The sequence below is a fragment of the Nerophis lumbriciformis genome, linkage group LG25 (assembly GCF_033978685.3).
Source record: "Nerophis lumbriciformis linkage group LG25, RoL_Nlum_v2.1, whole genome shotgun sequence".
Classification (NCBI taxonomy): domain Eukaryota; kingdom Metazoa; phylum Chordata; class Actinopteri; order Syngnathiformes; family Syngnathidae; genus Nerophis; species Nerophis lumbriciformis.
Window position 1 is genome coordinate 8823412 of NC_084572.2, and position 27163 is coordinate 8850574.

The following is a 27163-nucleotide window of genomic DNA, read 5'->3' on the forward strand; positions in this document are numbered from 1 at the left end:
CGAGGACCACTTTTATTTCGTTTGTTTTCAAAACCGCGCTCCACCACAACGTGTCACCACTTCGCGCCTTCAAAATAAGAGCTCAAGGCATATACTGTATAACAGGAACTTGACATCACAAAGAGGCAAGTCCATAAAAAATAGGTTACATCCTCACAAATAATAAATAAAGGAAATAAAATGTTTACAAAAAAATACCGAATTGCATGACTATTGTTGACGTTATAAAAGCAATATCAATGGAATTCCGCCGGCTTCGGTATGAAGGAAGCACGTGACCAGCAACACGGAAGTGAAGGCTCGCAGTAAACATGGCTCCCACTTCGTCGTGTGTCTTCAGTTAAAAGAAGTTAAAAGCCTCCCTGCCACGTCGTCATTACATCCCACGCGGTGTGAGCCGACGAAGCTGTTCAAAGTTGCGCCGATTAAAAAGTGAAAATGGCGCGTCTGGGGCCGATATCCAAGTGTCTTCTCATCTGCGTCACACTATGGAGCGACGAGGCCGGAGTCGTGGCCAGGTCCTCCCGCAGAGCGAACGTCGTGCTCATCCTCACCGACGACTTGGACTCTTCCATGGGCGGCCTGGTCAGTGAGACGTGCTCGCAATGTCGCCTTTTTGTGCAGTTTGGACCTGCTTTAAGTGCAATGGAAGGAAGGAAGGAAGGGGGCGTTTCTCCTTGCACTCACCACAGTTACCTGCTTTTTAATTACAAACTTCTTATTATCATCATGAAATATTTCATTTTTTTATTTATCTCCTTCGATCGATAAGACAATTATACCACCATTATTCAATTATACATTTACACAGCAATGCCTGAGAAGGAGCAGGATGAAGAAAAATCTTATTTTCCTGCCCCCTTCAACATAATACGTAGTCTTACTTAATGATATCATATAAACCAACAATTACATCCAAATATAATGAAAACAAACAAACAAAAAAACACAGGAAGTGCAAAACTTCATGATGTACATGTAACAATCACTGATCTGCGTTGTGTATCTTGTAGTGAGGCGCACACACAGGAGTTGAATCATGGAGGATTTATTTACCTTTTTTGAATAGAAACAAAAACAACGGGGCGTCACACACAGTCCACGGCAAAACGGATCTCTCTCCACAGCTCCGAGCGTCAGTGCTCACTCAATTCAATTATATATGCTTAATGTGGAAATAATAATAAATAAAATAATAATAATGATAAGGTAAATAAAGCATAAAATAGTCTCAATTAAATTAATTAAATAAAACACAGTATATAAAATATATACTTCAGCAAATAACAATATATATTAAGAAAAATGATCCTTAAAATGTGCAGTAATACACCTCATCTTTCCCACCCACATCGACTCTTTTTATATTTTTTATACAATAAACTATGTCAAAAATACCTCATAACATACATACCTTTTTTGAATAGAAACAAAAACAACGGGGCGTCACACACAGTCCACGGCAAAAAGGATCTCTCTCCACTAAAAAATAAAGAAGAAAATAATACACACTCATATTAATGCTAGAGCGGCACACAAGATGTCCACACAGACACACAGCAGAGCCCCTGACCCGTGCGTAAACTTACGAGACCAGGAAACCCCGCAACAACTGCCGCTAGCAATAAGCTAATCCACACATAATTTAGCATACAAAAGTCATTTTTTTGTCACTAATTCAACAACCAACATTCAGGAATTCAACACGCATGCCCACCAACAAGTCACAAGACAGTGCGCATTCCCACAAAACACTTTTAAGAACGACAACCAAAAAGTTTATAAAAAAAACAAAAGGAGAGAGACATAAACGTGACTTACCAGCTCCGAGCGTCAGTGCTCACTGAAGCTGGTCACAAAGGTGCAACGCCAAATCACCCCCCAGGGAAACAAAAAGGTATGTAATGGAAAATAATAGAGTGGAACCTATTTACAATGAGAAACACTTTTGGGGAAGTTCACCACAAAAAATGATGTGAATAAATGACCAAAATTAAAATAAAATAGAATAAAATTTAGCTCGGCTACATACAAACCGAACAAAAGAAATAATATACACCTCACGGGATGATACAAAACAAATACAAAACCAGGCAAAAAATAAGTAAAATAATAAATATAAAGCAAAATGTAAACACTTATGGCTGTCCATGTGATCTTATTGTTCTGTCTTTGTATATTTTTTCAATTGGAATATATTTTTACAGTCTTTTATCTCATTGTAAAGAGAATTCCATAGTTGAAGCCCCACCACTGATATGCACATTTGTTTTAAAGTCATCCTTGAATACTGATGTTGGAAATGACCTTTTCTTCTATGCTCTTCATTCTCACAAGTGATGACAAACACTTTTTGTAAATTTGCTGGTAATTTTTTACTTTTAGCCTTAAACATGACACATAATGTCTGTAACTTTACTAGCTCCTGTAATTTCAATAAACCCGAATTAATACATATGTTAGTGTGCTCTAAGTAATCTAATTTATGAATAATCCTTATAGCTCTTTTCTGTAGTTGATACAATGCCTTTATGTTACTCTTAAATGTGTCCCCCCACACTTCCACACAGTAGCTGATATATGGCAATATACAGTGAAGAAAATAAGTATTTGAACACCCTGCTATTTTGCAAGTTCTCCCACTTAGAAATCATGGCGGGGTCTGAAATGTTCATGGTGGGTGCATGTCCACTGGATGAGAGATAACCTAAAAAGAAAAAAATCCAGAAATCACATTCTATGATTTTTTTAACAATTTATTTGTGTGATAAAGCTGAAAATAAGTATTTGAACACCAACATTAATATTTGCAGGCATGTGATTTTTCCGTCTAAAGTCGGAATTCCGTCTTTTTTAATCTCGGGGGGGGGGGGAAAATTATCTCCCGTTTTTCCGGGTTTTTTTCCGACCCTAAATCAAGATTCGAGACGTAGTTTATATTACGCCGTAGTTGATTGGTCGATATGTTCCTTGTGACCAATCAGGACATCTGTTATGAATGATGACGTTAATAACGTCATCATTCACAACATGTCAAAAATAAGTTTCGATGGGACTGAATGGAAAGGGAAATCACTGATACTGTTGGGAAGAAGGAAGTTACGACTTTGTTCGGTGATTTTATTCGGAAAATCGATCGTCCCGGAAAGCTTTTGTGCACGTGGTGTCATGATAATATTGACCATGGATCACGAGGTTTCAAGGCTTTGGAAGTATGATCTAGAGCAGATGGAAGTGGAGAGAGAGTCCAAGAGGCAGAAGTTGGCAGTGAAATCCAAAAAAGAAGCTGCAAAAGCAGAGACCAAAAGGAAAATGCAGGCTGCTCAGAAATTTGCAAGGAAAGCTCATGTTAGGGCTCTCCGAGAAAGCTAATGTGTGAAGTGAACTGAAGTAATGTGGTAATACTGTAAATAAACTGTAGATAATAACACTGATCAATGTGACACCTGTGGATGTGAAATGAACACAAGATGTAAATATTACTGTTGGGACTGAACCATATACAGTGATTCATTAGGATAATTGGGTTATGTAAGTTCTATTAATGATGTTTTCATGTCTTTAAACACTAAAATATTTTCTTCAAATGGTGCTGTCTTTGTTAATTTTAGCATGTTAAATTGGTGAAAAACCAGGAGCTTCGGGGGGCGTCGCCCCCCTTCTCCCCCAGACCCCCGGAATTGTTTTCAGTCCTTTTCATTGTGGTCAAATCACATGCCTGTATTTGGTAGAGTAGCCTTTGTTTGCAATTACAGAGGTCAAACGTTTCCTGTAGTTCTTCAGCAGGTTTGCACAGACTACAGGAGGGATTTTGGCCCACTCCTCCACACAGATCTTCTCTAGATCAGTCAGGTTTCTGGGCTGTCGCTGAGTAACACAGACTTTCAGCTCTCTCCAAAGATTTTCAATTGGATTTAGGTCTGGAGACTGGCTAGGCCACTCCAGAACCTCGATATGGTTCTTACGAAGCCACTTCTTGGTTTTCCTGGCTGTGTGCTTTGGGTCATTGTCATGTTGGAAGATCCAGCCACGACTCATCTTCAATACTCTGACTGAGGGAAGGAGGTTTTTGGCCCAAATCTCACAATACATGGCTGCAGTCATCCTCTCCTTAATACAGTACAGTCGTCCTGTCCCATGAGCAGAAAAACAGCCCCAAAGCATGATGCTACCACCCCCATGCTTCACAGTAGGGATGGTGTTCTTGGGATGGTACGCATCATTCTTCTTCCTCCAAACACGCACAGTGGAATTATGACCAAAAAGGTCCATTTTGGTCTCATCTGTCCACAAAACTTTCTCCCATGACTCCTCTGGATCATCCAAATGGTCATTGGCAAACTTAAGACGGGCCTTAACATGTGCTGGTTTAAGCAGGGGAACCTTCCGTGCCATGCATGATTTCAAAGCATGACGTCTTAGTGTATTACCAACAGTGACCATGGAAACAGTGGTCTCAGCTCTTTTCAAGTCATTGACCCAAGTCCTGCCGTGTAGTCCTGGGCTGATTCCTCACCTTTATTAGCATCATTGAGACCCCACGAGGTGATATCTTGCATGGGGCTCCACTACGTCATGTTTAGCTTCTTCCATTTTCTAATGATTGCTCCAACACTGGACCTTTTTTCACCAAGCTGCTTGGCAATTTCTTCGTAGCCCTTTCCATCCTTGTGGAGTTGTACAAATGTGTCTCTGGTGTCTTAGGACAGCTCTTTGCTCTTAGCCATGCTGAATGTTTGGGTCTTACTGCTTGTATGGGGTGGACAGGTGTCTTTATGCAGCTAACGACCTCACACAGGTGCATCTGATTCAGGATAATACAGTGGAGTGGAGGAGGACTTTTAAAGGCGGACTAACAGGTCTTTGAGGGTCAGAATTCTAGCTGATAGGTGTTCAAATACTTATTTTCAGCTGTATCACACGAATAAATTGTTAAAAATCATAGATTTTGATTTCTGGATTTTTCTTTTTAGGTTGTCTCTGATACAGTGGACATGCACCTACCGTGAACATTTCAGACCCCTCCATGATTTCTAAGTGGAAGAACTTGCAAAATAGCAGGGTGTTCAAATACTTATTTTCTTCATTCACACTTCCACACAGTAGCTGATATATGGCAATATAAGTGCACAATACAATATACGCATTGCCCTATAATCTAACCTTCAGGTTATGTGCAGCCTGAACATGTTTCAACCTGCTTGTTGTACTTCCCCCCTTACATGAGAGCGAAGCCTAGCAATAATTGCAGATAGCCCTTTCCTCGTCGTATTTTTTTGTAAAATGAAGACATGCATTGAGGCGTTTTTTTCCGGTCCATTGCTGTCGTTGCTTTCTGTATCTGCCGCCTAATGACTGAGCTACGTCTATTCCTGGGACGTGCCACAGGGCATTTCCTAGTAAAAAAAAAAAGGGATTTGTTCCCAGGGATTTGAATAAAGAACTAACTCTTTTTCTTTACTATAGTGGCCTCGATAACAGGACCCGGTTCTCAAAAAGGGATTCGAGTCCATGGAATCGGTTCTTTTCTTATCGAACAACCGGTAGAACCGGTTTCGAACATCATTCCTACATATAGCTAGCCTAAATAGCATGTTAGCATCGATTAGCTTGCATTAATGCAGTGACCAAATATGTCTGATTAGCACTCCACACAAGTCAATAACATCAACAAAACTCACCTTTGTGCCTTCACGCACAACCTTAACAGTTTGGTGGACAAAATGAGACAGAAAAAGAAGTGGCATAAAACACGTCCTAGAAAGTCGGAGAAAGTTATACATGTAAACAAACTACGGTGAGTTCAAGGACCGCCAAAATTAGTAGGACAAAACGGCGCTCGCCAAATACTCGAATCATTGAAGCAATTTTAATACAAACAGTGTGATTTATAACAATTAGGGAGGTTTGTGTCATGTTTGTCCTCCTACAGAAACCATATTAACACAAAAAATATATTTTTCCATTTTTCATACATTTTTGAAAAAGCTTCAGAGAGCCGCTAGGGCAGGTTGCCGACCCCCAACCTAGTCCATAAGTACACAAACGTGTACTTCATGTTTAGTGACATTGTGTTAATACAAACCATCAGGAGTTTTACCGATACCATTAATACCATTTATTGTTACATCCCTACGCAAGACACTTTGCTTAATAAAAAATGTTTAATTACCGGATTTTCCGGACCATAGGGCGCACCGGATTGTAAGGCGCACTGCCGATGTATGGTCTATTTTTGATCTTTTTTCATATATAAGGCGCACCGGATTATAAGGCGCATTAAACGGGTCATATTATTATGATTTTTTTTCTAAATGTAAAAGACTTCCTTGTGGTCTACATAACATGTGATGGTGGTTCTTTGCTCAAAATGTTGCATCGATGATGTTTTACACATCATCTTCAAGACGCTTTCTGACAGTCGCTTCCGGATGCGCCGTTTTGTGGGCGGCTTATTTACGTGGCTCACCTTTCGGCAGCGTCTTCTCCCCGTCATCTTTCTTGTAGCGGTGTAGCGTGTTCCTTGGGTGAATAATGTAAACTCACTACACCGGTATGTTTTAGTGCTTTCATGGGGAGTTCACTGACAGATATAAGTAAGAACTTTACACTACTTTATATTAGAAATGGCAACAGCGGAGGATGAATGTCACATAACAAGAAGATAGAGTACAATAAGAAGCTTATTGACTACGGTGTCGTCACGGACTACAAAGGCGATTAATGCAGATCCCAAATACAGATCAGCAGGTACCAGAAGGTAAGAAAAGTTGCTTTTGCATAATATTGCGAAACAAAACGCCAAATAACCTGTCTAACCTTATACACACACCACAATAATACTCCTCTGTTGAAGCAAACGGTGCAGCCTACACTTATCTCTTATGTTTGACTGCCATCTACTGGTCACACTTATTACACAATGTACCAAATAAAACGGCTTTGAGGTGGGTAAGCTCAACCAAACTTATTTTTTATGGGTTATACTGTCGAGTTGTGAGGGGAAAAAAGGATTTCAAGTGCGCCTTACAGTCCGGAAAATACGGTATTTTGCAGTAGATTTTATCATAGGTTAATTTTATTTCCTGATGAAGGCAATGACATACATATTAAAACATTGCACGATTGCATTCAATATGTTTCAGCATGGAAACAAGTGACAAAGTTGTGCTGACCTTACATGTTATGTCTCTCGTCAGAGTCCACTCAACAAGACCAAAAAACTGATTGGTGATGCAGGCATCTCCTTCACAAATGCAGTAAGTTTTTTCTACCATATATTTTTGGAAGCGGGACCTCTCTAAGTTTAGTTGACTGCAGTTTGTGCCGTCCTCCAGTTTGTTGCCAGTCCGCTGTGCTGTCCCAGTCGAGCCAGCATCCTGACGGGCAAATATCCCCACAACCACCACGTGATCAACAACACCCTGGAGGGAAACTGCAGCAGCAAAGCTTGGCAGAAGAGCGAGGAGGCCAACACTTTCCCCGCTTTGCTGAACAACCTCGCTGGCTACCAGACCTTCTTTGCTGGGAAGTACCTCAACCAGGTGGGCAGCAGCTTTCTTTTTTTACACACAATATGAACAGAACATGCATGTTTTTATGATACGGGAGGAAGTAGGGCTGGGCGATATATGGAATATACTCGAAATATCCCGGGTTTGTCTCTGTGCAATGTAGAAAATGACTATATCGTGAGTATTCGCGTAAACGTTCTCACACAGTTGCTTTTAGCTGCGGGCATTACACTTAGGGCTGGGCGATATGGCCTTTTTTTAATATTGCGATATGTTTAGTCCATGTCACGATACACCATATATATGTGGATATTTTGCCTTAGCCTTGAATGAACACTTGATGCATATAATGACAGCAGTATGATGATTCTATGTGTCTACATTAAAACAGTCTTCTTCATACTGCATTAATATATGCTACTTTTAAACTTTCATACAGAGAGGGAAATCACAACTAAGTCAATTTAGTAAAAGTGTATTTATTAAACAGTTATTAAGCAGTGGCACAAACATTCATGTCATTTCCAAAACAGAAGGTGCAAGATTGTCAGAGACATTTTAAAACAAGCTATTAGTGCACTTTTGTGCATGATGTCACTAAGATGACATATCAAAACAACACTCAATTAAAGTGCACTTTTTGTACAGAACGCCACTACAATAGTTTAAAACAAATAAAGTGCACTTTTGTGCATGATGTCACACAAGATATTTCAATAAGTGTCAAATAAAAATGAGCTGCATAATAGGAAATCAAATAGTGTATGTCCTTCACTATGTGGTAGGTTCCTGCGGACGTTATCTCCTTTTGTTCTTGACTATTTGTTTCATACGGTGTTGTAACTTATGGGTTATATAGTTCATGTGTGATGATCATTCATAATTTGCATGCTTGATTTAATTGCTGATAAATTGATCTATTATTATGTACAGCTAAAAAGAGTTAAAAGAGAATTGATTTGATTTATACATGTATTTGATATTGATTATTTAAGAAACACTGACATTGAATTGAGTTGTTTTCTACTTCATGGCCTAACAAAGGGTTAACTAAAATACTTCATGTTCCACAATTCATTGCGGCACACCGGATGTTAAAAAGACCGGGAGCAGGTGCATTGTGGTTGTTGAGATTGAGGATTACAAGCCTTCGGGTGAATGAATGACAGATAACAAGATATAAAGATCGTTTTGTACCATTTTGTATGACATTTTTTTCTTATATAAAGTACAACTGTATCACACTTTTTCGACGTCCTGCCCAATACTTTGATCGTAGTTCATCTACATACGGTGTTGATCTGGAAATGTTTGCCTCGGCATTTTGATGGTGTGGGCGTGTGGCACCAAACGGAGATGTTGACATGCGGAGTAAGCACTCTTCATTCTCTAGCGGGTGACTTTTCAAATTATGCTACATATTAGCAGTAATGCTACTTTTTGTAGCAATGCTTTTTCCGCACACTTGACAAATTACGGTTGTCTGTTCGACATATTCCCACTTGAAGCCAAACCACCGCCAGACGATGGACCCCCTGCTGTTTTTCTTGGGAATTAATTCTTCCTTCATGTGTTACCAGATTGGCACCTTCTTTCTCTCGTATTACCACTAGCACCACAGCTAACTTTAGCCATGCTGCTACCTCTCTGCTCGGGAGGGCGTATACGTATGTGACGTATGCATACCTGCCAACTACTCCGGTTTTCCCGTAATTAGTACGGTTTTCATCAACCTATTCCGGGTTACGGTTGCAGTGATAAAAAATACGGTTTTTCATTAATTAAAAAAAAAAATTTTTTTTAAATGCGCGAGGCTATTTATAGCACCGCTGCCAAGCACGAGGCACCTGTTGCCATTGTTTCCAAACGAGCGAACAATCATGGAATCAGCCGGAGAAACATCGCAAACGAGTCTTAAACCGAAAAGAAAACTGCAGTCATTCCGTAAAGAATATTCAAAAGCCTATCCGGGAATAATTATCCGTTCCAAAAAGGGTGAAAACTACGCGAATTGCACCTTGTGCAGACAAGATTTTTCGATTGGACACAGAGGAATTAGCGATGTAAAAGACCACATTGGGACAAAAAAACACAAGTCTAATGCCGTTGCTAGCGATACAAGTGGAAAACTTAAAACGTTTTTCGGATTTTAGCCACAAAAAGGTAATGACACCAATGTTATCTATTGGAATTGTTTAGTACTGTTATACTGTTAAAAGTGTTTATACTATTTATGCTTTCAAGTCCAAGTTGAAGAAATCTTGTTAAATGTTGACAGCATAACTACCAAAATACGTATGTCCTTAATATTTTTGCAGTGCTATTTCTGTTGAAAAGTTAAAATGATTACATTAGAGATGTGATGTGCCACTTTTCAAGTGTCTGATGGCTTAAATTAATTTTCATTAATTTTTCATATTTTGAATTCTTTTGAAAGGCTTACAAAAAAACTACATTTGAATTGTAATTCCATGCTATTGACAGGACTATTAATTTTAATGAAGTTAGCTTACCATGTTTACAGTATGATAATTGTGATAGAAATGTGAATTTTAGGCACAGAATATTTTATACAATTGAACAAGGCAGTAGATTATACAAGCTTGGACAGAAAGTTAATAATGACACCAATTTTTTTTTAAATGGAATTGTTTAGTACTGTTTTACCATTTGTTTACTGTAAAAAGTGTTTATACTGTTTATACTTTCAATTAACAAATTGAAGTCTTGTGAAAGGTTGACAGGATAACTGGCATTAACTGTCAAAATAATTTCAAACTATTGAAGTTACCTTACAGAATAAACATGTCAATCAACCCATATGATTTTTGCTATAATATTTTTGTTTTGAAAAGTCACTGTGACTGATAGAAAAGTGATGGTTTTAGCAACATTTTAACCTGTCTGAATGCTAATAATCATTTTGCGTCGGGGGGCGAAGCCTGAACCCCCCACCAGGACTTTGTCCTGGACCTACCGGGGCCTGCGGCCCCTGGACCCTGGCTACTAGGCTTTTCTGATTTCAAAAGTTGGCAGGTATGCGTATGTAAGAAGGTGCGCTTGTTGTCTGTGAGAAGGAGAGACAAGAAAGAGTGAGAAGAGCATGTAGTGTAATGCCCGCAGCTAAAAGCAACTGCATGAGAACGTATACTCTAATATCACCATATAGTCATTTTCTATATCGCACAGAGACAAACCCGCGATATATCCAGTATATCGCCCAGCCCTAATTACACTACAGGCTTTTCTCACTCTTTCTTCTCACATAGACATAAAACAAGCGCACCTTCTTACATACGTCACATACTCATACGCCCTCGCCGAGCGGAGAGGTAGCGGCCTGGTAAAGTTAGCAGTGGCAGGTGGTGCAAGCAGAGCTGTGCGAGTGGTAATATGAGAAAGAGAAGGTGCAAATCTAGCAACAAGTGGAGGAAGAAGAATTAATTCCCAAGAAAAACTGTCCATCGTCTGCCGGTGGTTTGGCTTCAAGCGGGAATATATTGAAGAGACAACCGTAATATGTCAAGTATGCGGCAAAAGCCTTGCTACAAAAAGTAGCAGCACTACTAATTTGTAGCATCAATTGAAAAGTCACCCGCTAGAGAATAAGTAGTGCTTGAAACTCCGCATGTCGGTGCCACACCCAACAAAATGCCGGAGCAACCAGCACTGACCCAATTGAGCCTGCTGGCGTCTTCCATTTCCACATCAACACCGTATGAAAAAAATGGTCAACAACAGACGGAGATAACGTCCGCAGGAACCTACCACATAGTGAAGGACATACACTATTTGATTTACTATTATTCCTATTTCACTATGTAAAAGCGCTTTGAGTCACTGGAGAAAAGCGCTATATAAATATAATTCACTTCATTTCACATTATGCAGCTCACTTTTATTTGACACTTATTGAAATATTTTGTGTGACATCATGCACAAAAGTGCACTTTATTTGTTTTAAACTATTGTAGTGGCGTTCTGTACAAAAAGTGGACTTTAATTGAGTGTTGTTTTGATATGTCATCTTAGTGACATCATGCACAAAAGTGCACTAACAGCTTGTTTTAAAATGTCTCTGACAATCTTGCACTTTCTCTTTTGAAATGACATGAATGTTTGTGCCACTGCTTAATAACTCTTTAATAAATACACTTTTACTTGTGATTTCCCTCTCTGCATGAATGTTTAAAAGTAGCATATATTAATGCAGTATGAAGAAGAATGTTTTAATGTAGACACATAGAATCATCATACTGCTGTCATTATATGCATCAAGTGTTCATTCAAGGCTAAGGCAAAATATCCACATATATATGGTGTATGGTGACATGGCCTAAACATATCCACATATATATGATGTATCATGACATGGACTAAACATATCCACATATATATGGTGTATCATGACATGGACTAAACATATCCACATATATATGATGTATCATGACATGGACTAAACATATCCACATATATATGGTGTATGGTGACATGGACTAAACATATCCACATATATATGGTGTATGGTGACATGGACTAAACATATCCACATATATATGGTGTATGGTGACATGGACTAAACATATCCACATATATATGGTGTATGGTGACATGGCCTAAACATATCCACATATATATGATGTATCATGACATGGACTAAACATATCCACATATATATGGTGTATCATGACATGGACTAAACATATCCACATATATATGATGTATCATGACATGGACTAAACATATCCACATATATATGGTGTATGGTGACATGAACTAAACATATCCACATATATATGGTGTATGGTGACATGGACTAAACATATCCACATATATATGGTGTATGGTGACATGGACTAAACATATCCACATATATATGGTGTATCGTGACATGGACTAAACATATCCACATATATATGGTGTATGGTGACATGGACTAAACATATCCACATATATATGGTGTATCATGACATGGACTAAACATATCCACATATATATGGTGTATGGTGACATGGACTAAACATATCCACATATATATGATGTATCATGACATGGACTAAACATATCCACATATATATGGTGTATGGTGACATGGACTAAACATATCCACATATATATGGTGTATCGTGACATGGACTAAACATATCCACATATATATGGTGTATGGTGACATGGACTAAACATATGGAGATATTAATAAAAGGCCATATGGCCCAGCCCTAGGAGGAAGCTGTGATTATGTGGAGTAAACACACTCATATTTCCATGCAGCACATGCACACCGGGGATTTAACGATATGAAAATGTCATATCACGGATCTTGTAACCAAAATGATCATTATAATCGCGGTATTGTTAAACATTTATACACACACTGAACTCTTTGAACCAAGTTTAATAACTATAACATATACTGTATTTTTTGGAGTATAAGTTGCTCCAGAAAATAAGTTGCACCGGCCGAAAATGCATAATAAAGAAGGGAAAAAACATATATAAGTCGCACTGGAGTATAAGTCGCATTTTTTGGGGAAATGTATTTGATAAAAGCCAACAGCAAGAATAGACATTTGAAAGGCAATTTAAAATAAATAAAGAATAGTGAACAACAGGCTGAATAAGTGTACGTTATATGAGGCATAAATAACCAACTGGTATGTTAACGTAACATATTATGGTAAGAGTCATTCAAATAACTATAACATATAGAACATGCTATACGTTTACCAAACAATCTAATCGCTAAATCCCATGAAATCTTATACGTCTAGTCCAGGGGTCAGCAACCTTTACCAGTCAAAGAGCCATTTTGACCAGTTTTACAAATGAAAGAAAACAATGGGAGCCACAAAAATCTTTTGAAATTTAAAATGAAATAACACAGCATACACATTTTTTTATTTTTGCTTTGTGCTATGTATTAATCAAGGGTCTCAGACACGCGGCCCACACCTTAATATGAAAATTGAATGTTAGTGCGGCCCGCGGATCTTATATGAATGGCGCTTGACAGCGTCATACATGTCAACCCTCCCGATTTTTCCGGCAGACTACGAATTTCAGGGCAACTGTTCTCTCGAACGTGCTGTGATGGTACAGCATTTAGCACCCACTACAACCAGCATGCCTGCCCAGCTACACGTTGTATGGGGCTTCCGCTTGCTCACGTAAGTGACAGCAAGGCATACTTGGTCAACAACCACACAGGTTACACTGACGGTGGCGGTATAGAAAAAACAACCTTTAACACTCTGACTAATAATGCGCCACACTGTGAACCCACACCAAACAAGAATGACAAACACATTTCGGGAGAACATCTGCACCGTAACACAACATAAACACAACAGAACAAATACCCAGAACCCCATGCAGCCCTAACTCTTTCGGGCTACATTATACACCCCCGCTACCAAACCCCGCCCACCTCAACCGACGCACAGAGGGGGGAGGGGTTTATGTGTGAGGGAGCAGGGTTGGGGTGGGGGGGGGTTTGGTGGTAGCAGGGGTGTATAATGTAGCCCGGAAGAGTCAGGGCTGCATGGGATTCTGGGTATTTGTTCTGTTGTGTTTATGTTGTGTTAAGGTGCAGATGTTCTCCCGAAATGTGTTTGTCATTCTTGTTTGGTTTTGCTTCAAAGTGTGGCGCATTATTAGTAAGAGTCTTAAAGTTGTTTTATACCGCCACCGTCAGTGTAACCTGTGTGGCTGTTGACCAAGTATGCCTTGCTGTCACTTGCGTGTGCAAGCAGAGGATGCATATATTAAGAGGCTGGGCTGGCACGCTGTTAATACAGATTGTAGAGGGTGCTAAATGCTGTACCATCTTGGTACGCCCTTATTATTGTAAGGGTGAAAATCGGAGTTTTCTACGAGAGGCACTGAAATCCGGAAGTCTCCCGGGAAAATCGGGGCGGGGGGGGTCGGCAAGTATGCAGCTGAGCCGCATCAGAGTGATCAAAGAGCTGCATGCGGCTCCGGAGCCGCGGGTTGCCGACCCCTGGTCTAGTCTCTTACGTGAATGAGCTAAATAATATTATTTGATATTTTACGGTAACGTGTTAATAATTTCACACATAAGTCGCTCCTGAGTATAAGTCGCACCCCCGGCCAAACTATGAAAAAAACTGCGATTTATAGTCCGAAAAATACGATAATGACGTCATCCTTACAAGGAAGAATCAATAAGCGAATCGCTTGACAAAATGGAAAGCAAATGCAAGGAAGTGATACACTGTGAACCCATTCTGAACAAGAACCGGTTTTTGATCCCCATCCCTAACCTACTTTATTTATACCATTTATTATGTACATATTATTTATGCATCTAGTAACTTTGTGTGGCCTCATGTGTGCTGCTATGACGATAAAGTTCCTTGTACATCACATTAATGTCAAGTTCAACACAAAACTTTTCTTCAATATTTTAGCGTGTTTCCACCTACCTGGGCTTGCTTTTAGTGTGAAAGTTAGCACCCCCCCCTAAATGAATATGACTTGTTGTGTTGCAGTACGGCCACTCTGAAGCTGGCGGAGTGGAGCACGTTCCTCTCGGCTGGAACTACTGGGTCGGACTGGTAGGACTTTTTCCTTACATTGTAATGGAACGTCTTTAATAGTCCTCAGTCCGGAACTTTGTGGTCCCAGCTCATGATAAACGTGAGCTTTATGCATGAATAATAACAACAACAAAAATGTGTTTTCCGTTGAAGGAAAAGAATTCCAAATACTACAACTACACTCTGTCAGTGAACGGGAAGACGGAGAAACACGGAGCGGACTACAACAAAGATTACCTGACGGATGTCTTGGTGAGAGTTCTTCTTCTTCTTCTTAGATTCTAATCCTCTATGGCAGTGTTTCTCAACCTTTTTGGAGCCAAGGCACATTTTTTTGTGTTGAAAAAATGCGGAGGCACACCACCAGCAGAAATCATTAAAAAACGAAACTCAGTTGACGGTAAAAAGTCGTCGTCGCAATTGTTGGATATGACTTTAAATCATAACCAAGCATGCATCACTGTAGCTCTTGTCTCAAAGTAGGTGTACTGTCACCACCTGTCACATCACACCCTGACTTATTTTGAGTTTATTGCTGTTTTCCTGTGTGTAGTGTTTTAGTTATTGTCTTGCGCTCCTATTTTGGTGGCTTTTTCTCTTTTTTTGGTATTTTCCTGTAGCAGTTTCATGTCTTCCTTTTGAGCGATATTTCCCGCATCTACTTTGTTTTAGCAATCAAGAATATTTCAGTTGTTTTTATCCTTCTTTGTGGGGACTTTGTTGATCGTCACATCATGTTCGGCTGTACTTTGTGGACGCCGTCTTTGCTCCACAGTAAGTCTTTGCTGTCGTCCAGCATTCTGCTTTTGTTTACTTTGTAGCCAGTTCAGTTTTAGTTTCATTTTCCATAGCCATCCCTAAGCTTCAATGCCTTTTCTTAGTGGCACTCACCTTTTGTTTATTTTTGGTTTAAGCATTAAACACATTTTTACCTGCACGCTGCTTCCCGCTGTTCCTGACATCTATAAAGCAATTAGCTACCGGCTGCCACCTACTGATATGGAAGAGTATTACACGGTTACTCTGCCGAGCTCTAGACAGCACCGACACTCAACAACAACACATTTGCAGACTATAATTACTGCTTTGCAAAAAATATTTTTAACCCAAATAGGTGAAATTAGATAATCTCCCACGGCACACCAGACTGGATCTCACAGCACACTAGTGTGCCGCGGCACAGTGGTTGAAAAACAGTGCTCTATGGTCCACAAAGACTCCTCTTCTCTCTCTCACAGGCCAACATGTCCCTCAACTTCCTCCAATACAAGTCCAGCTACAAGCCCTTCTTCATGATGGTGTCCACACCGGCGCCCCACTCGCCCTGGACGGCGGCCCCTCAGTACCAAGGCCGCTTCAACAACACCCGGGCGCCCAGAGACCCCAACTTCAACATCCACGGCAAGGTAGGACCTCTCGAAGAAATGGCGTTCGTATGTTATGTTTACAAACACATGTCTGAGTTCTGTTCCCACGACTAGTGCAAGTCGGAACTTGGACCTAAATTATACTTAAAGGGCCCATCTAATGCGGACACTTATTTCATAGTTCTGGAGATAAAAATGACGTCTACAAGTAAACTTTTCCCTCAAAAAGAAACAATAGTGATCTTAGTGAGTTTCAGCACATTTTGGAATGCTCACTTACAGAACACCAGATGCAATTTCATATATTGTAGTATGTGTTTCGGCAGCATACTTATCTCAAATCACAGTATTATCACACAGAATTTGAAGGACTGATGAAATATGTCTGCCAGATGCATTGTTGCAGGTTTTATCCAAACAACTACCGTATTTTTCGGACTATAAGTCGCAGTTTTTTTTCATAGTTTTGCCGGGGGTGCGGCTTATACTCAGGAGCGACTTATGTGTGAAATGATTAACACATTAGCGTCAAATATCAAATAATATTATTGATCTCATTCACGTAAGAGTTTAGACGTATAAGATTTCATGGGATTTAGCGATTAGGAGTGACAGATTGTTTGGTAAACGTATAGCATGTTCTATATGTTATAGTTATTTGAATGACTCTTACCATAATATGTTACTTTAACATACCAGTTGGTTATTTATGCCTCATATAACGTACACTTATTCAGCCTGTTGTTCACTATTCTTTATTTATTTTAAATTGCCTTTCAAATGTCTATCCTTGGTGTTGGCTTTTATCAAATACATTTCCCCCCAAAATGCAACTTATATATGTTTTTTTCCCTTCTTTATACTCCGAAAAATACGGTACAGGTCTTTAAATGTCTGGATTGATGAAGTAATGTGCTGATCATTATTACTGGGGACCCTGGGGAAAAAAGAGTTAATATGGTTCATGGGGACCAAATTTAAATAATTTTGCATAATTCACACAAATTTGTACATGACTACTGAGGACCATTTAAAAAAAAATACTAATAAGTTCAAAGTAAATATGACATGATGGTCAGAATACAGCACTGCAGCTGTCCTCTTATAGGAAGTTTCACCACTTAAATGTTAAAGCAAATCCTGCATCTTCTGTGAGCAGAGGTGGGTAGAGTAGCCAGAAATTGTACTCAAATAAAAATACTGTTACTTTAGAGATGTATTACTCAAGTAAAAGTAAGGAGTAGTCACCCAAATATTTACTTGAGTAAAAGTAAAAAGTATGTTGTGAAAAAACTACTCAAGTACTGAGTAACTGATGAGTAACCTGTTCGCTTAATGATGACGGCAACAAATAATGCACAAAGACATAATAATAGCAATGAGCAAATTCAGAGCCAGGAATATCTCTTAAGCTACTAAAACAATAATATATATTAAATAATAATACATTAACATAAAAAAATAAGGCAAATTGAGCCACAATAACTTAACAGCACCATAGGCTCAGTAGGCAGAGATTACAAAGGAAAATAACAAGTTAGCCTTTATGCAAACCATAAACTGATAGGTGCTGGCTGCACCTGGGAACACACTGTGCACTTCTGATTGGTGTTTCTATGCATGCGTTAGTGTGTGTGCATGTGTGTGTGTGTGTGTCTCTGTCTGTCTATGAGGCTGCAGTGCGTTAATAAATGTCCCCACACGATGTACATTTGACAGTGATTCATAGCAGGGAAGCTAACATCAGCCTACAGTGACAGCCAAAATATCTACTAACGTTACTTACCGCCATGTGCTTCCTCAAATTTTACATTGAGTTCATGTAAGTTTAAGCTTGTTAATCATGTGACCGCCTGGCTCTGTTTGATTGGTGAAACGGAGTCAAACGTCACCAGTGACTGCATTTGATTGGTGAAACGCAGGCATGCGATAGATGCTACTTTGAAGGTCTGTCTGACAAACCAAAACAAACAAAGCGTGCATTTACAGATGGATAAAAATCAGTAGCGAGCTGAATGTAGATGAATTGAGTAAAAGTAGCGTTTCCTCTCTATAAATATACTCAAGTAAAAGTATGTTGCATTAAAACTACTCTTAGAAGTACAATTTATCCCAAAAGATACTCAAGTAGATGTAACGGTCTGTGACATGACTGAAAACTGCTATGTAGCAGTAATGAAGTTGTCTGCAACTCCAAGAAGGATGTAGAATGGATCTGACTATCATTTAAAAAGGTTTCCCTTTAGGGGACCTGTTTTTTTGTCCCCATACCGTCAGAGGTCCCCTAAAGGTGACTGTGTAAACAGAGCCATGTCCCCATTAAGTAAGCATTGCCAGAACACACACACACACACACACACACACACACACACACACACACACACACACACACACACACACACACACACACACGTACGTACGTACGTGATAAGAGGAGGACTAACATGTGTGGCAGGACAAGCACTGGCTGATCCGGCAGGCCAAGACTCCCATGACCAACTCCTCCATCAACTTCCTGGACGATGCCTTCAGGAGACGGTCAGTTCCTCCCTCACTTCCATCCATGTCAGCGTGTCCTCCTCCGTGTTGACCCTGATGTTTCCTTGGCAAGATGGCAGACTCTGCTGTCTGTGGATGACCTGGTGGAGAAGGTGGTGAAGGGGTTAGAGGTCAGAGGAGAACTGGACAACACCTATATCTTCTTCACCTCAGACAATGGCTACCACACAGGTACGTCATGCTCAGATATAAATGTTCATTATGAAGACTAAATGCAATATCTTTTATCGGAGTATTTGTGGTGTTATTTCAACTATACAGTCCTTGAACGCTGGTGTTACCTTCTAAACAATACCCACTTTAAGTGAAATCCGTGTAGTAGAAGTAGATTTTTTCCCCCCGTTTTTTTTCATGATACAAAAGACAAAAGCAGTTAAGTTGTCACGTTGTGTAAATGGTAAATAAAAAGAGAATACAATGATTTGCAAATCCTTTTCAACTTATATTCAATTGAATAGACTGCAAAGACAACATATTTCATGTTCACACTGAGAAACTTTCTTTTTTTTGCAAATAATTATTAACTTAGAATGTAATGGCAGCAACACATTGTAAAAAAGTTGGCACAGGGGCATTTTTACCACTGTGTTACATGGCCTTTCCTTTTAACAACACTCAGTAAAGGTTTGGGAACTGAGGAGACACATTTTTGAAGTGGAATTCTTTCCCATTCATGTTTGATGTACAGCTTAAGTTGTTCAACAGTCTCCCTTCTCATATTTTAGCCTTCATAATGCACCACACATTTTCAATGGGAGACAGGTCTGGACTACAGGCAGGCCAGTCTAGTACCCGCACTCTTTTACTATGAAGCCACGTTGTTCTAACAGGTGTCTTGGCATTGTCTTGCTGAAATAAGCAGGGGCGTCCATCATAACGTTGCTTGGATGGCAACATATGTTGCTCCAAAACCTGTATGTACCTTTCAGCATTAATGGTGCCTTCACAGATGTGTAAGTTACCCATGTCTTGGGCACTAATACACCCCCATACCATCACACATGCTGCCTTTTACACTTTGCGCCTAGAACAGTCCAGATGGTTCTTTTCCTCTTTGGTCCGGAGGACACGACGTCCACAGTTTCCAAAAACAATTTGAAATGTGGACTCGTCAGACCACAGAACACTTTTTCACTTTGCATTAGTCCATCTTAGATGAGCTCGGGCCCAGCGAAGCCGACGGCATTTTTGGGTGTTGTTGATAAATGGCTTTCACTTTGCATAGTAGAGTTTTAACTTGCACTTACAGATGTAGCGACCAACTGTAGTTACTGACAGTGGTTTTCTGAAGTGTTCCAGAGCCTATGTGGTGATATCATTTACACACCGATGTCGCTTTTTGATGCAGTACTGCCTGAGGGATCGAAGGTCACGGTCATTCAATGTTGCGTGCAGTGATTTCTCCAGATTCTCTGAACCTTTTGATGATATTACAGACTGTAGATGGTGAAATCCCTAAATTCCTTGCAATAGCTGGTTGAGAAATGTTGTTCTTAAACAATTTGCTCAGGCATTTGTTGACAAAGTGGTGACCCTCGCCCCATCCTTGTTTGTGAATGACTGAGCATTTCATGGAAGCTGCTTTTATACCCAATCATGGCACCCACCTGTTCCCAATTAGCCTGTTCACCTGTTCAGTATTTTTTGCCACTTGTGTCAGCTTTTTTGAAACATGTTGCAGGCATCAAATTCCAAATGATCTAATATTTGCAAAAACTAACAGTTTCTCAGTGTGCACGTTAAGTATCTTGTCTTTGCACTCTATTCAATTGAATATAAGTTGAAAAGGATTTGTTGTATTCTCTTTGTATTTACCATTTACACAACGTGACAACTTCACTGGTTTAGGTGTTTTAAGTATGTAACCACACACTTTATAAACTTTTCTCAGACAGGCATTAACATTTTCTCACAATTCTCTCGTTTAAACCTTCTCAAAGTTGTGGATTTAAAAAAAACAAGTACAATGCACTACTGTCTTAAAGAATGAAAACAAAAGATCAAAACCTGTTTTTTAGGGCTCTAGGATTGGTTGACCTATAAATAAGCCTGCAGCATTTCCACACATAACCAGAATCACAAGGTCTTTTTGGGCCTTAAATTTTGCCCTGTTGGCTTGGTCCTGCATTATCAAGGTGCGAGAGGGTATTCCTTTCAAAATAAATCTGTCTTATCCATATTAAAACCTTGTTTGGGATTATATCCCCCACCACAGTATACAATCTGTAGTGTACAGGACACTTGGCTCAAAGAAGATTGATTGGCAATGGTCTACAGTCCTTTAACCTGCTTAGTGGTTAGAGTGTCCGCCCTGAGATGGGTAGGTCGTGAGTTCAAACCCCGAGTCATACCAAAGACTATAAAAATTGGCCCCGGGGCCCTCAATAGTGGACAAGTTAGGCCCTGAGGACAAAGATGTTAAGAACTTCTGCTCTAAGATAATAATATTATCCTCCATGACAGCAAATAAACTGCATTTCTTAGTATATTAAGTATCATCAAGTATTACTATCACTGGAGGACAATGTTGTGTACTATTACCAACTAGATGTAAGGAAATAGGGAACTAGTTTAAATATTGTGTTGATACTTTAATGATCAATAGCACTCATTTAGCTGTAAGTAAGAGAGCAGCGACATGATAGACTTACAAAGATGTTGTGATGCAGGTCAGTTCTCCCTCCCTGTGGACAAGAGGCAGCTGTATGAGTTTGACATCCGTGTGCCTCTGATGGTGAGAGGACCAAACATCAAGGCCAAGCAGACCAGTCAGGTGACAACTTTTACTTTGAAGTTCAAGTAGCAATGATTGTCACACACACACTAGGTGTGGTGAAATGTGTCCTCTGCATTTGACCCATCCCCTTGATCACCCCCTGGGAGGTGAGGGGAGCAGTGAGCAGCAGCGGTGCCGCGCCCAGGAATCATTTTTGGTGATTTAACCCCAAATTCCAACCCTTGATGCTGTCTTCTTCTCTTTTTGCACCGTCTTCCTCCTGCAACGTGTGCTTGTGTGCAGTTCCTGGTGGCCAACGTGGACCTGGGTCCTACCATCCTGGACATCGCAGGACTCAACGTCAGCAAGACTCACATGGATGGTTTGTCCTTCCTGCCTGTCATGGTGAGCACACTCACACACTACACACACACACACATGATGAGCACACACACACGGTTAGCACACTCACACACTACACACACATGATGAGCACACTCACTCACACACTACACACACACACATGGTGAGCACACTCACACGCACACACAGTGAGCATACTCACACACTACATCCTGATGTGTCTCACTTGTGTACTTATACTCTGTCTTTGTGTACTTACACTCTGTCTTTGTGTACTTACACTCTGTCTTTGTGTACTTATTCTGTCTGTGTGTATTTTCACTTTGTTTTTGTGTACTTATACTCTGTCTGTATGTACTTACAACTTACACTCTGTCTTTGTGTACTTACACTCTGTCTTTGTGTACTTATACTCTGTGTGTACTTACATTCTGTCTTTGTGTACTTACACTCTGTCTGTGTGTTCTTACACTCGGTATGTGTACTTACACTGTTTGTGTTTACTTACACTCTGTCTGTGTGTACTTACACTCTGTATGTGTGTACTTATTATGTCTTTGTATACTTACACTCTGTGTGTACTTGTACTGTCTGTGTGTACTTGTACTGTCTGTGTACTTATTACTAACATTCTGTCTTTGTGTACTTATTCTGTCTGTGTACTTACACTCTGTCTGTGTGTACTTGTACTCTGTCTATGTGTACTTATTACTTAAATTCTGCCTTTGTGTACTTATTCTGTCTGTGTGTTCTTACATTAGGTATATGTACTTACACTGTTTGTGTGTACTTGCACTCTGTCTGTGTGTAGTTATTATGTCTTTGTATACTTACACTCTGTCTGTACTTATTCTGTCTGTGTGTACTTACACTCTGTCTGTGTGTACTTATTCTGTGTGTACTTACACTCTGTCTTTGTGTACTCACACTCTGTCTTTGTGTACTTACTCTTAAGTTGTGTGTGTGTACTTACAATTGTTAGTTTGTGTGCACTTACCAGAAAATACACTTTTTTTTCTTCTGTGCTTTGCTGTACTTCGCAGTGAGTGCACTCTAAACATGAAGTGCACCAATTGAGTGTACTTATGGAAGTATTGAATTTGTTTTTAGGAGGGGAAAATGAACGCAAGCGCTTGGAGGTCAGACCTGCTGGTGGAGTACGAAGGAGAAGGGAAGAACATTTCAGACCCCGCCTGCCCCCTGCTGGGACCTGGTGTGTCGGTGAGACTATCTTCTTTTTCCAACAGTGAACCAGTGATCAAAGTCTCGTTGTTCCAACAATGAACCAGTGATCAAAGTCTTGTTGTTCCAACAATGAACCAGTGATCAAAGTCTTGTTGTTCCAAAAATGAACCAGTGATCAAAGTCTTGTTGTTCCAACAATGAACCAGTGATCAAAGTCTCGTTGTTCCAACAATGAACCAGTGATCAAAGTCTTGTTGTTCCAACAATGAACCAGTGATCAAAGTCTTGTTGTTCCAACAATGAACCAGTGATCAAAGTCTTGTTGTTCCAAAAATGAACCAGTGATCAAAGTCTTGTTGTTCCAACAATGAACCAGTGATCAAAGTCTCGTTGTTCCAACAATGAACCAGTGATCAAAGTCTTGTTGTTCCAACAATGAACCAGTGATCAAAGTCTTGTTGTTCCAAAAATGAACCAGTGATCAAAGTCTTGTTGTTCCAACAATGAACCAGTGATCAAAGTCTCGTTGTTCCAACAATGAACCAGTGATCAAAGTCTTGTTGTTCCAACAATGAACCAGTGATCAAAGTCTTGTTGTTCCAACAATGAACCAGTGATCAAAGTCTTGTTGTTCCAAAAATGAACCAGTGATCAAAGTCTTGTTGTTCCAACAATGAACCAGTGATCAAAGTCTTGTTGTTCCAACAATGAACCAGTGATCAAAGTCTTGTTGTTCCAAAAATGAACCAGTGATCAAAGTCTTGTTGTTCCAACAATGAACCAGTGATCAAAGTCTTGTTGTTCCAACAATGAACCAGTGATCAAAGTCTTGTTGTTCCAAAAATGAACCAGTGATCAAAGTCTTGTTGTTCCAACAATGAACCAGTGATCAAAGTCTCGTTGTTCCAACAATGAACCAGTGATCAAAGTCTTGTTGTTCCAACAATGAACCAGTGATCAAAGTCTTGTTGTTCCAAAAATGAACCAGTGATCAAAGTCTTGTTGTTCCAACAATGAACCAGTGATCAAAGTCTCGTTGTTCCAACAATGAACCAGTGATCAAAGTCTTGTTGTTTCAACAACGAACCAGTGATCAAAGTCTTGTTGTTTCAACAACGAACCAGTGATCAAAGTCTTGTTGTTTCAACAATGAACCAGTGATCAAAGTCTTGTTGTTCCAACAATGAACCAGTGATCAAAGTCTTGTTGTTCCAACAATGAACCAGTGATCAAAGTCTTGTTGTTCCAACAATGAACCAGTGATCAAAGTCTTGTTGTTCCAACAATGAACCAGTGATCAAAGTCTTGTTGTTCCAACAATGAACCACTGATCAAAGTCTTGTTGTTCCAACAATGAACCAGTGATCAAAGTCTTGTTGTTTCAACAATGAACCAGTGATCAAAGTCTTGTTGTTCCAAAAATGAACCAGTGATCAGTCTTGTTGTTTCAACAATGAACCAGTGATCAAAGTCTTGTTGTTCCAACAATGAACCACTGATCAAAGTCTTGTTGTTCCAACAATGAACCACTGATCAAAGTCTTGTTGTTCCAACAATGAACCAGTGATCAAAGTCTTGTTGTTTCAACAATGAACCAGTGATCAAAGTCTTGTTGTTCCAACAATGAACCAGTGATCAAAGTCTTGTTGTTCCAACAATGAACCAGTGATCAAAGTCTTGTTGTTCCAACAATGAACCAGTGATCAAAGTCTTGTTGTTCCAACAATGAACCAGTGATCAAAGTCTTGTTGTTCCAACAATGAACCACTGATCAAAGTCTTGTTGTTCCAACAATGAACCAGTGATCAAAGTCTTGTTGTTTCAACAATGAACCAGTGATCAAAGTCTTGTTGTTCCAAAAATGAACCAGTGATCAAAGTCTTGTTGTTTCAACAATGAACCAGTGATCAAAGTCTTGTTGTTCCAACAATGAACCACTGATCAAAGTCTTGTTGTTCCAACAATGAACCACTGATCAAAGTCTTGTTGTTCCAACAATGAACCAGTGATCAAAGTCTTGTTGTTTCAACAATGAACCAGTGATCAAAGTCTTGTTGTTCCAAAAATGAACCAGTGATCAAAGTCTTGTTGTTCCAACAATGAACCAGTGATCAAAGTCTTGTTGTTCCAACAATGAACCAGTGATCAAAGTCTTGTTGTTCCAACAATGAACCAGTGATCAAAGTCTTGTTGTTCCAACAGTGAACCAGTGATCAAAGTCTTGTTGTTCCAACAATGAACCAGTGATCAAAGTCTTGTTGTGCAGGAATGTTTCCCAGACTGTGTGTGTGAGGACTCCTACAACAACACTTACGCCTGCGTGCGCACCGTCGCCCCCTCTGCCGACCTGCAGTACTGCGAGTTTGACGACAACGAGGTACCAACGTCCTTTTTCTCGTCCGACCGCCCTCGGTTTTGACGGCCCGCGTGTCCCCCCGCAGGTGTTTGTGGAGGTCTACAACTTGACCTCCGACCCCTTCCAGCTGAGCAACATCGCCAAGAGCATCGACCAAGACGTCCTGGAGAAGATGAACCATCGCCTCATGATGCTGCAGTCCTGCTCAGGACAGTCCTGCCGCACGCCGGGCGTGTACGACCCGAGGTACGGTACTTAATAAGTACACAAAGACAGAGGGTAAGGACTAAGTGTAAGTACACAAAAACTACGTATAAGTACATAAAGACAGTGTAAGTACTTAAGGACTATGTGTTATAACTAGGGTTGTACGGTATACCGGTACTAGTATAGTACTGCGATAGTAATTAATCATATTCGGTACTATACCGCCTCTGAAAAGTACCGATCCCGCACCCCCGTCAAACCCAGGAAATATGTCTTTGAATATGACCAATGTATGATCCTGTAATGACTTAGTATCGGCTCGATACCCAAATTTGTGGTATCATCCAAAACTAATGTAAAGTATCAAACAACAGAAGAATAAGTGATTATTACATTTTAACAAAAGTGTAGACAGAACATGTTAAAAGAGAAAGTAAGGAGATATTAACAGTTTATTTGCTGTCATGGAGGAGAATATTATTATTTTGGAGCAGAGGTTCTTAACCTCTTTGTCCCCGGGGCCCAACTTGTCCACTGTTGAGGGCCCTGGGGCCCACTCAAATATTAACACTGAATTAGTAATTACTCTTGATTGTGATCATATTCTATATGTAACCTACTTACAGTGTCCAAAGATATGTAACTATGTGTTAATCACAAGGATTATTATCAAGGCTTAATAAGTCAGACTGATTACAAACATAAATAATAATCCAAAATACTGCAGAAGGGACTCCTAAAAACTGATGAGAAATACATTGAGTTACAATGAGGCAGTGGTAACTAGATCAATCCTAACTAAATGATGGTATATGATAATTACTAGGATGGTTGTTGTTGTTGTTGACAGGTACAAGTTTGATCCACGTGAGATGTTCTCTGGCCACAAACAGAAGCCACAAAAGATGAAGTAACGCGACAGATTGGGAGTGGCGAGAAGACTCCATGGCGGGCGCTAAAAGATGAGCTTCACACACTTTACGAGACAAATGTGGCCCCTCCTCCTTGGTTGGATATTTTCTCCACGCACACGAGCAACTGTTGAATGTTCATACACAGCTGCTGACTTTGTTACTTTGGAGCTCTGAAACGTAAACAAAACAAAATGTCTTTTACTGCTGATTTACTGATGTTTTTTAGTGACGACTGATTTTGTCTTCTTGATGAGGCACTTTTTCCTTCTTCGCTGTTTTGTGCAAAGTAAAGATATTTTATTTGCGCTGCGGCTCACATTTTATTTCAATCTGTGCTAGCGTAGTCACTTTTTAAAGTGCGGACAGTAAAGAGGTTAGCGATGCTAAGCTAAATTTAGCATTATCATGGCCGTGGTGGTGATG

General features: G+C 39.9%; 1 protein-coding gene across 1 annotated transcript; it reads left to right on the forward strand.

Annotated features, from left to right (window-relative positions):
• The first annotated feature begins 260 nt into the window (after nucleotides 1–260).
• On the forward strand, nucleotides 261–27045 carry gnsa (glucosamine (N-acetyl)-6-sulfatase a). Its single transcript, XM_061983636.1, has 14 exons — nucleotides 261–585; nucleotides 7200–7259; nucleotides 7338–7544; nucleotides 15026–15091; nucleotides 15227–15325; nucleotides 16312–16479; nucleotides 18896–18978; nucleotides 19052–19170; nucleotides 21669–21772; nucleotides 22019–22120; nucleotides 23189–23299; nucleotides 25530–25640; nucleotides 25705–25865; nucleotides 26677–27045. Exons 1-14 carry the CDS (start codon nucleotides 439–441, stop codon nucleotides 26738–26740), a joined length of 1602 nt encoding a protein of 533 aa, XP_061839620.1. The 5' UTR covers nucleotides 261–438; the 3' UTR covers nucleotides 26741–27045.
• Nucleotides 27046–27163: the final 118 nt, after the last annotated feature.

Coding starts and splice junctions, on each gene's coding strand:
- gnsa (XM_061983636.1), top strand. CDS start 439: ATGGCGCGTCTGGGGCCGATATCCAAGTGTCTTCTCATCTGCGTCACA. Junction 18,979..19,051: donor GACGATGCCTTCAGGAGACG/GTCAGTTCCTCC, acceptor TTCCTTGGCAAG/ATGGCAGACTCTGCTGTCTG. Junction 22,121..23,188: donor TGTCCTTCCTGCCTGTCATG/GTGAGCACACTC, acceptor ATTTGTTTTTAG/GAGGGGAAAATGAACGCAAG.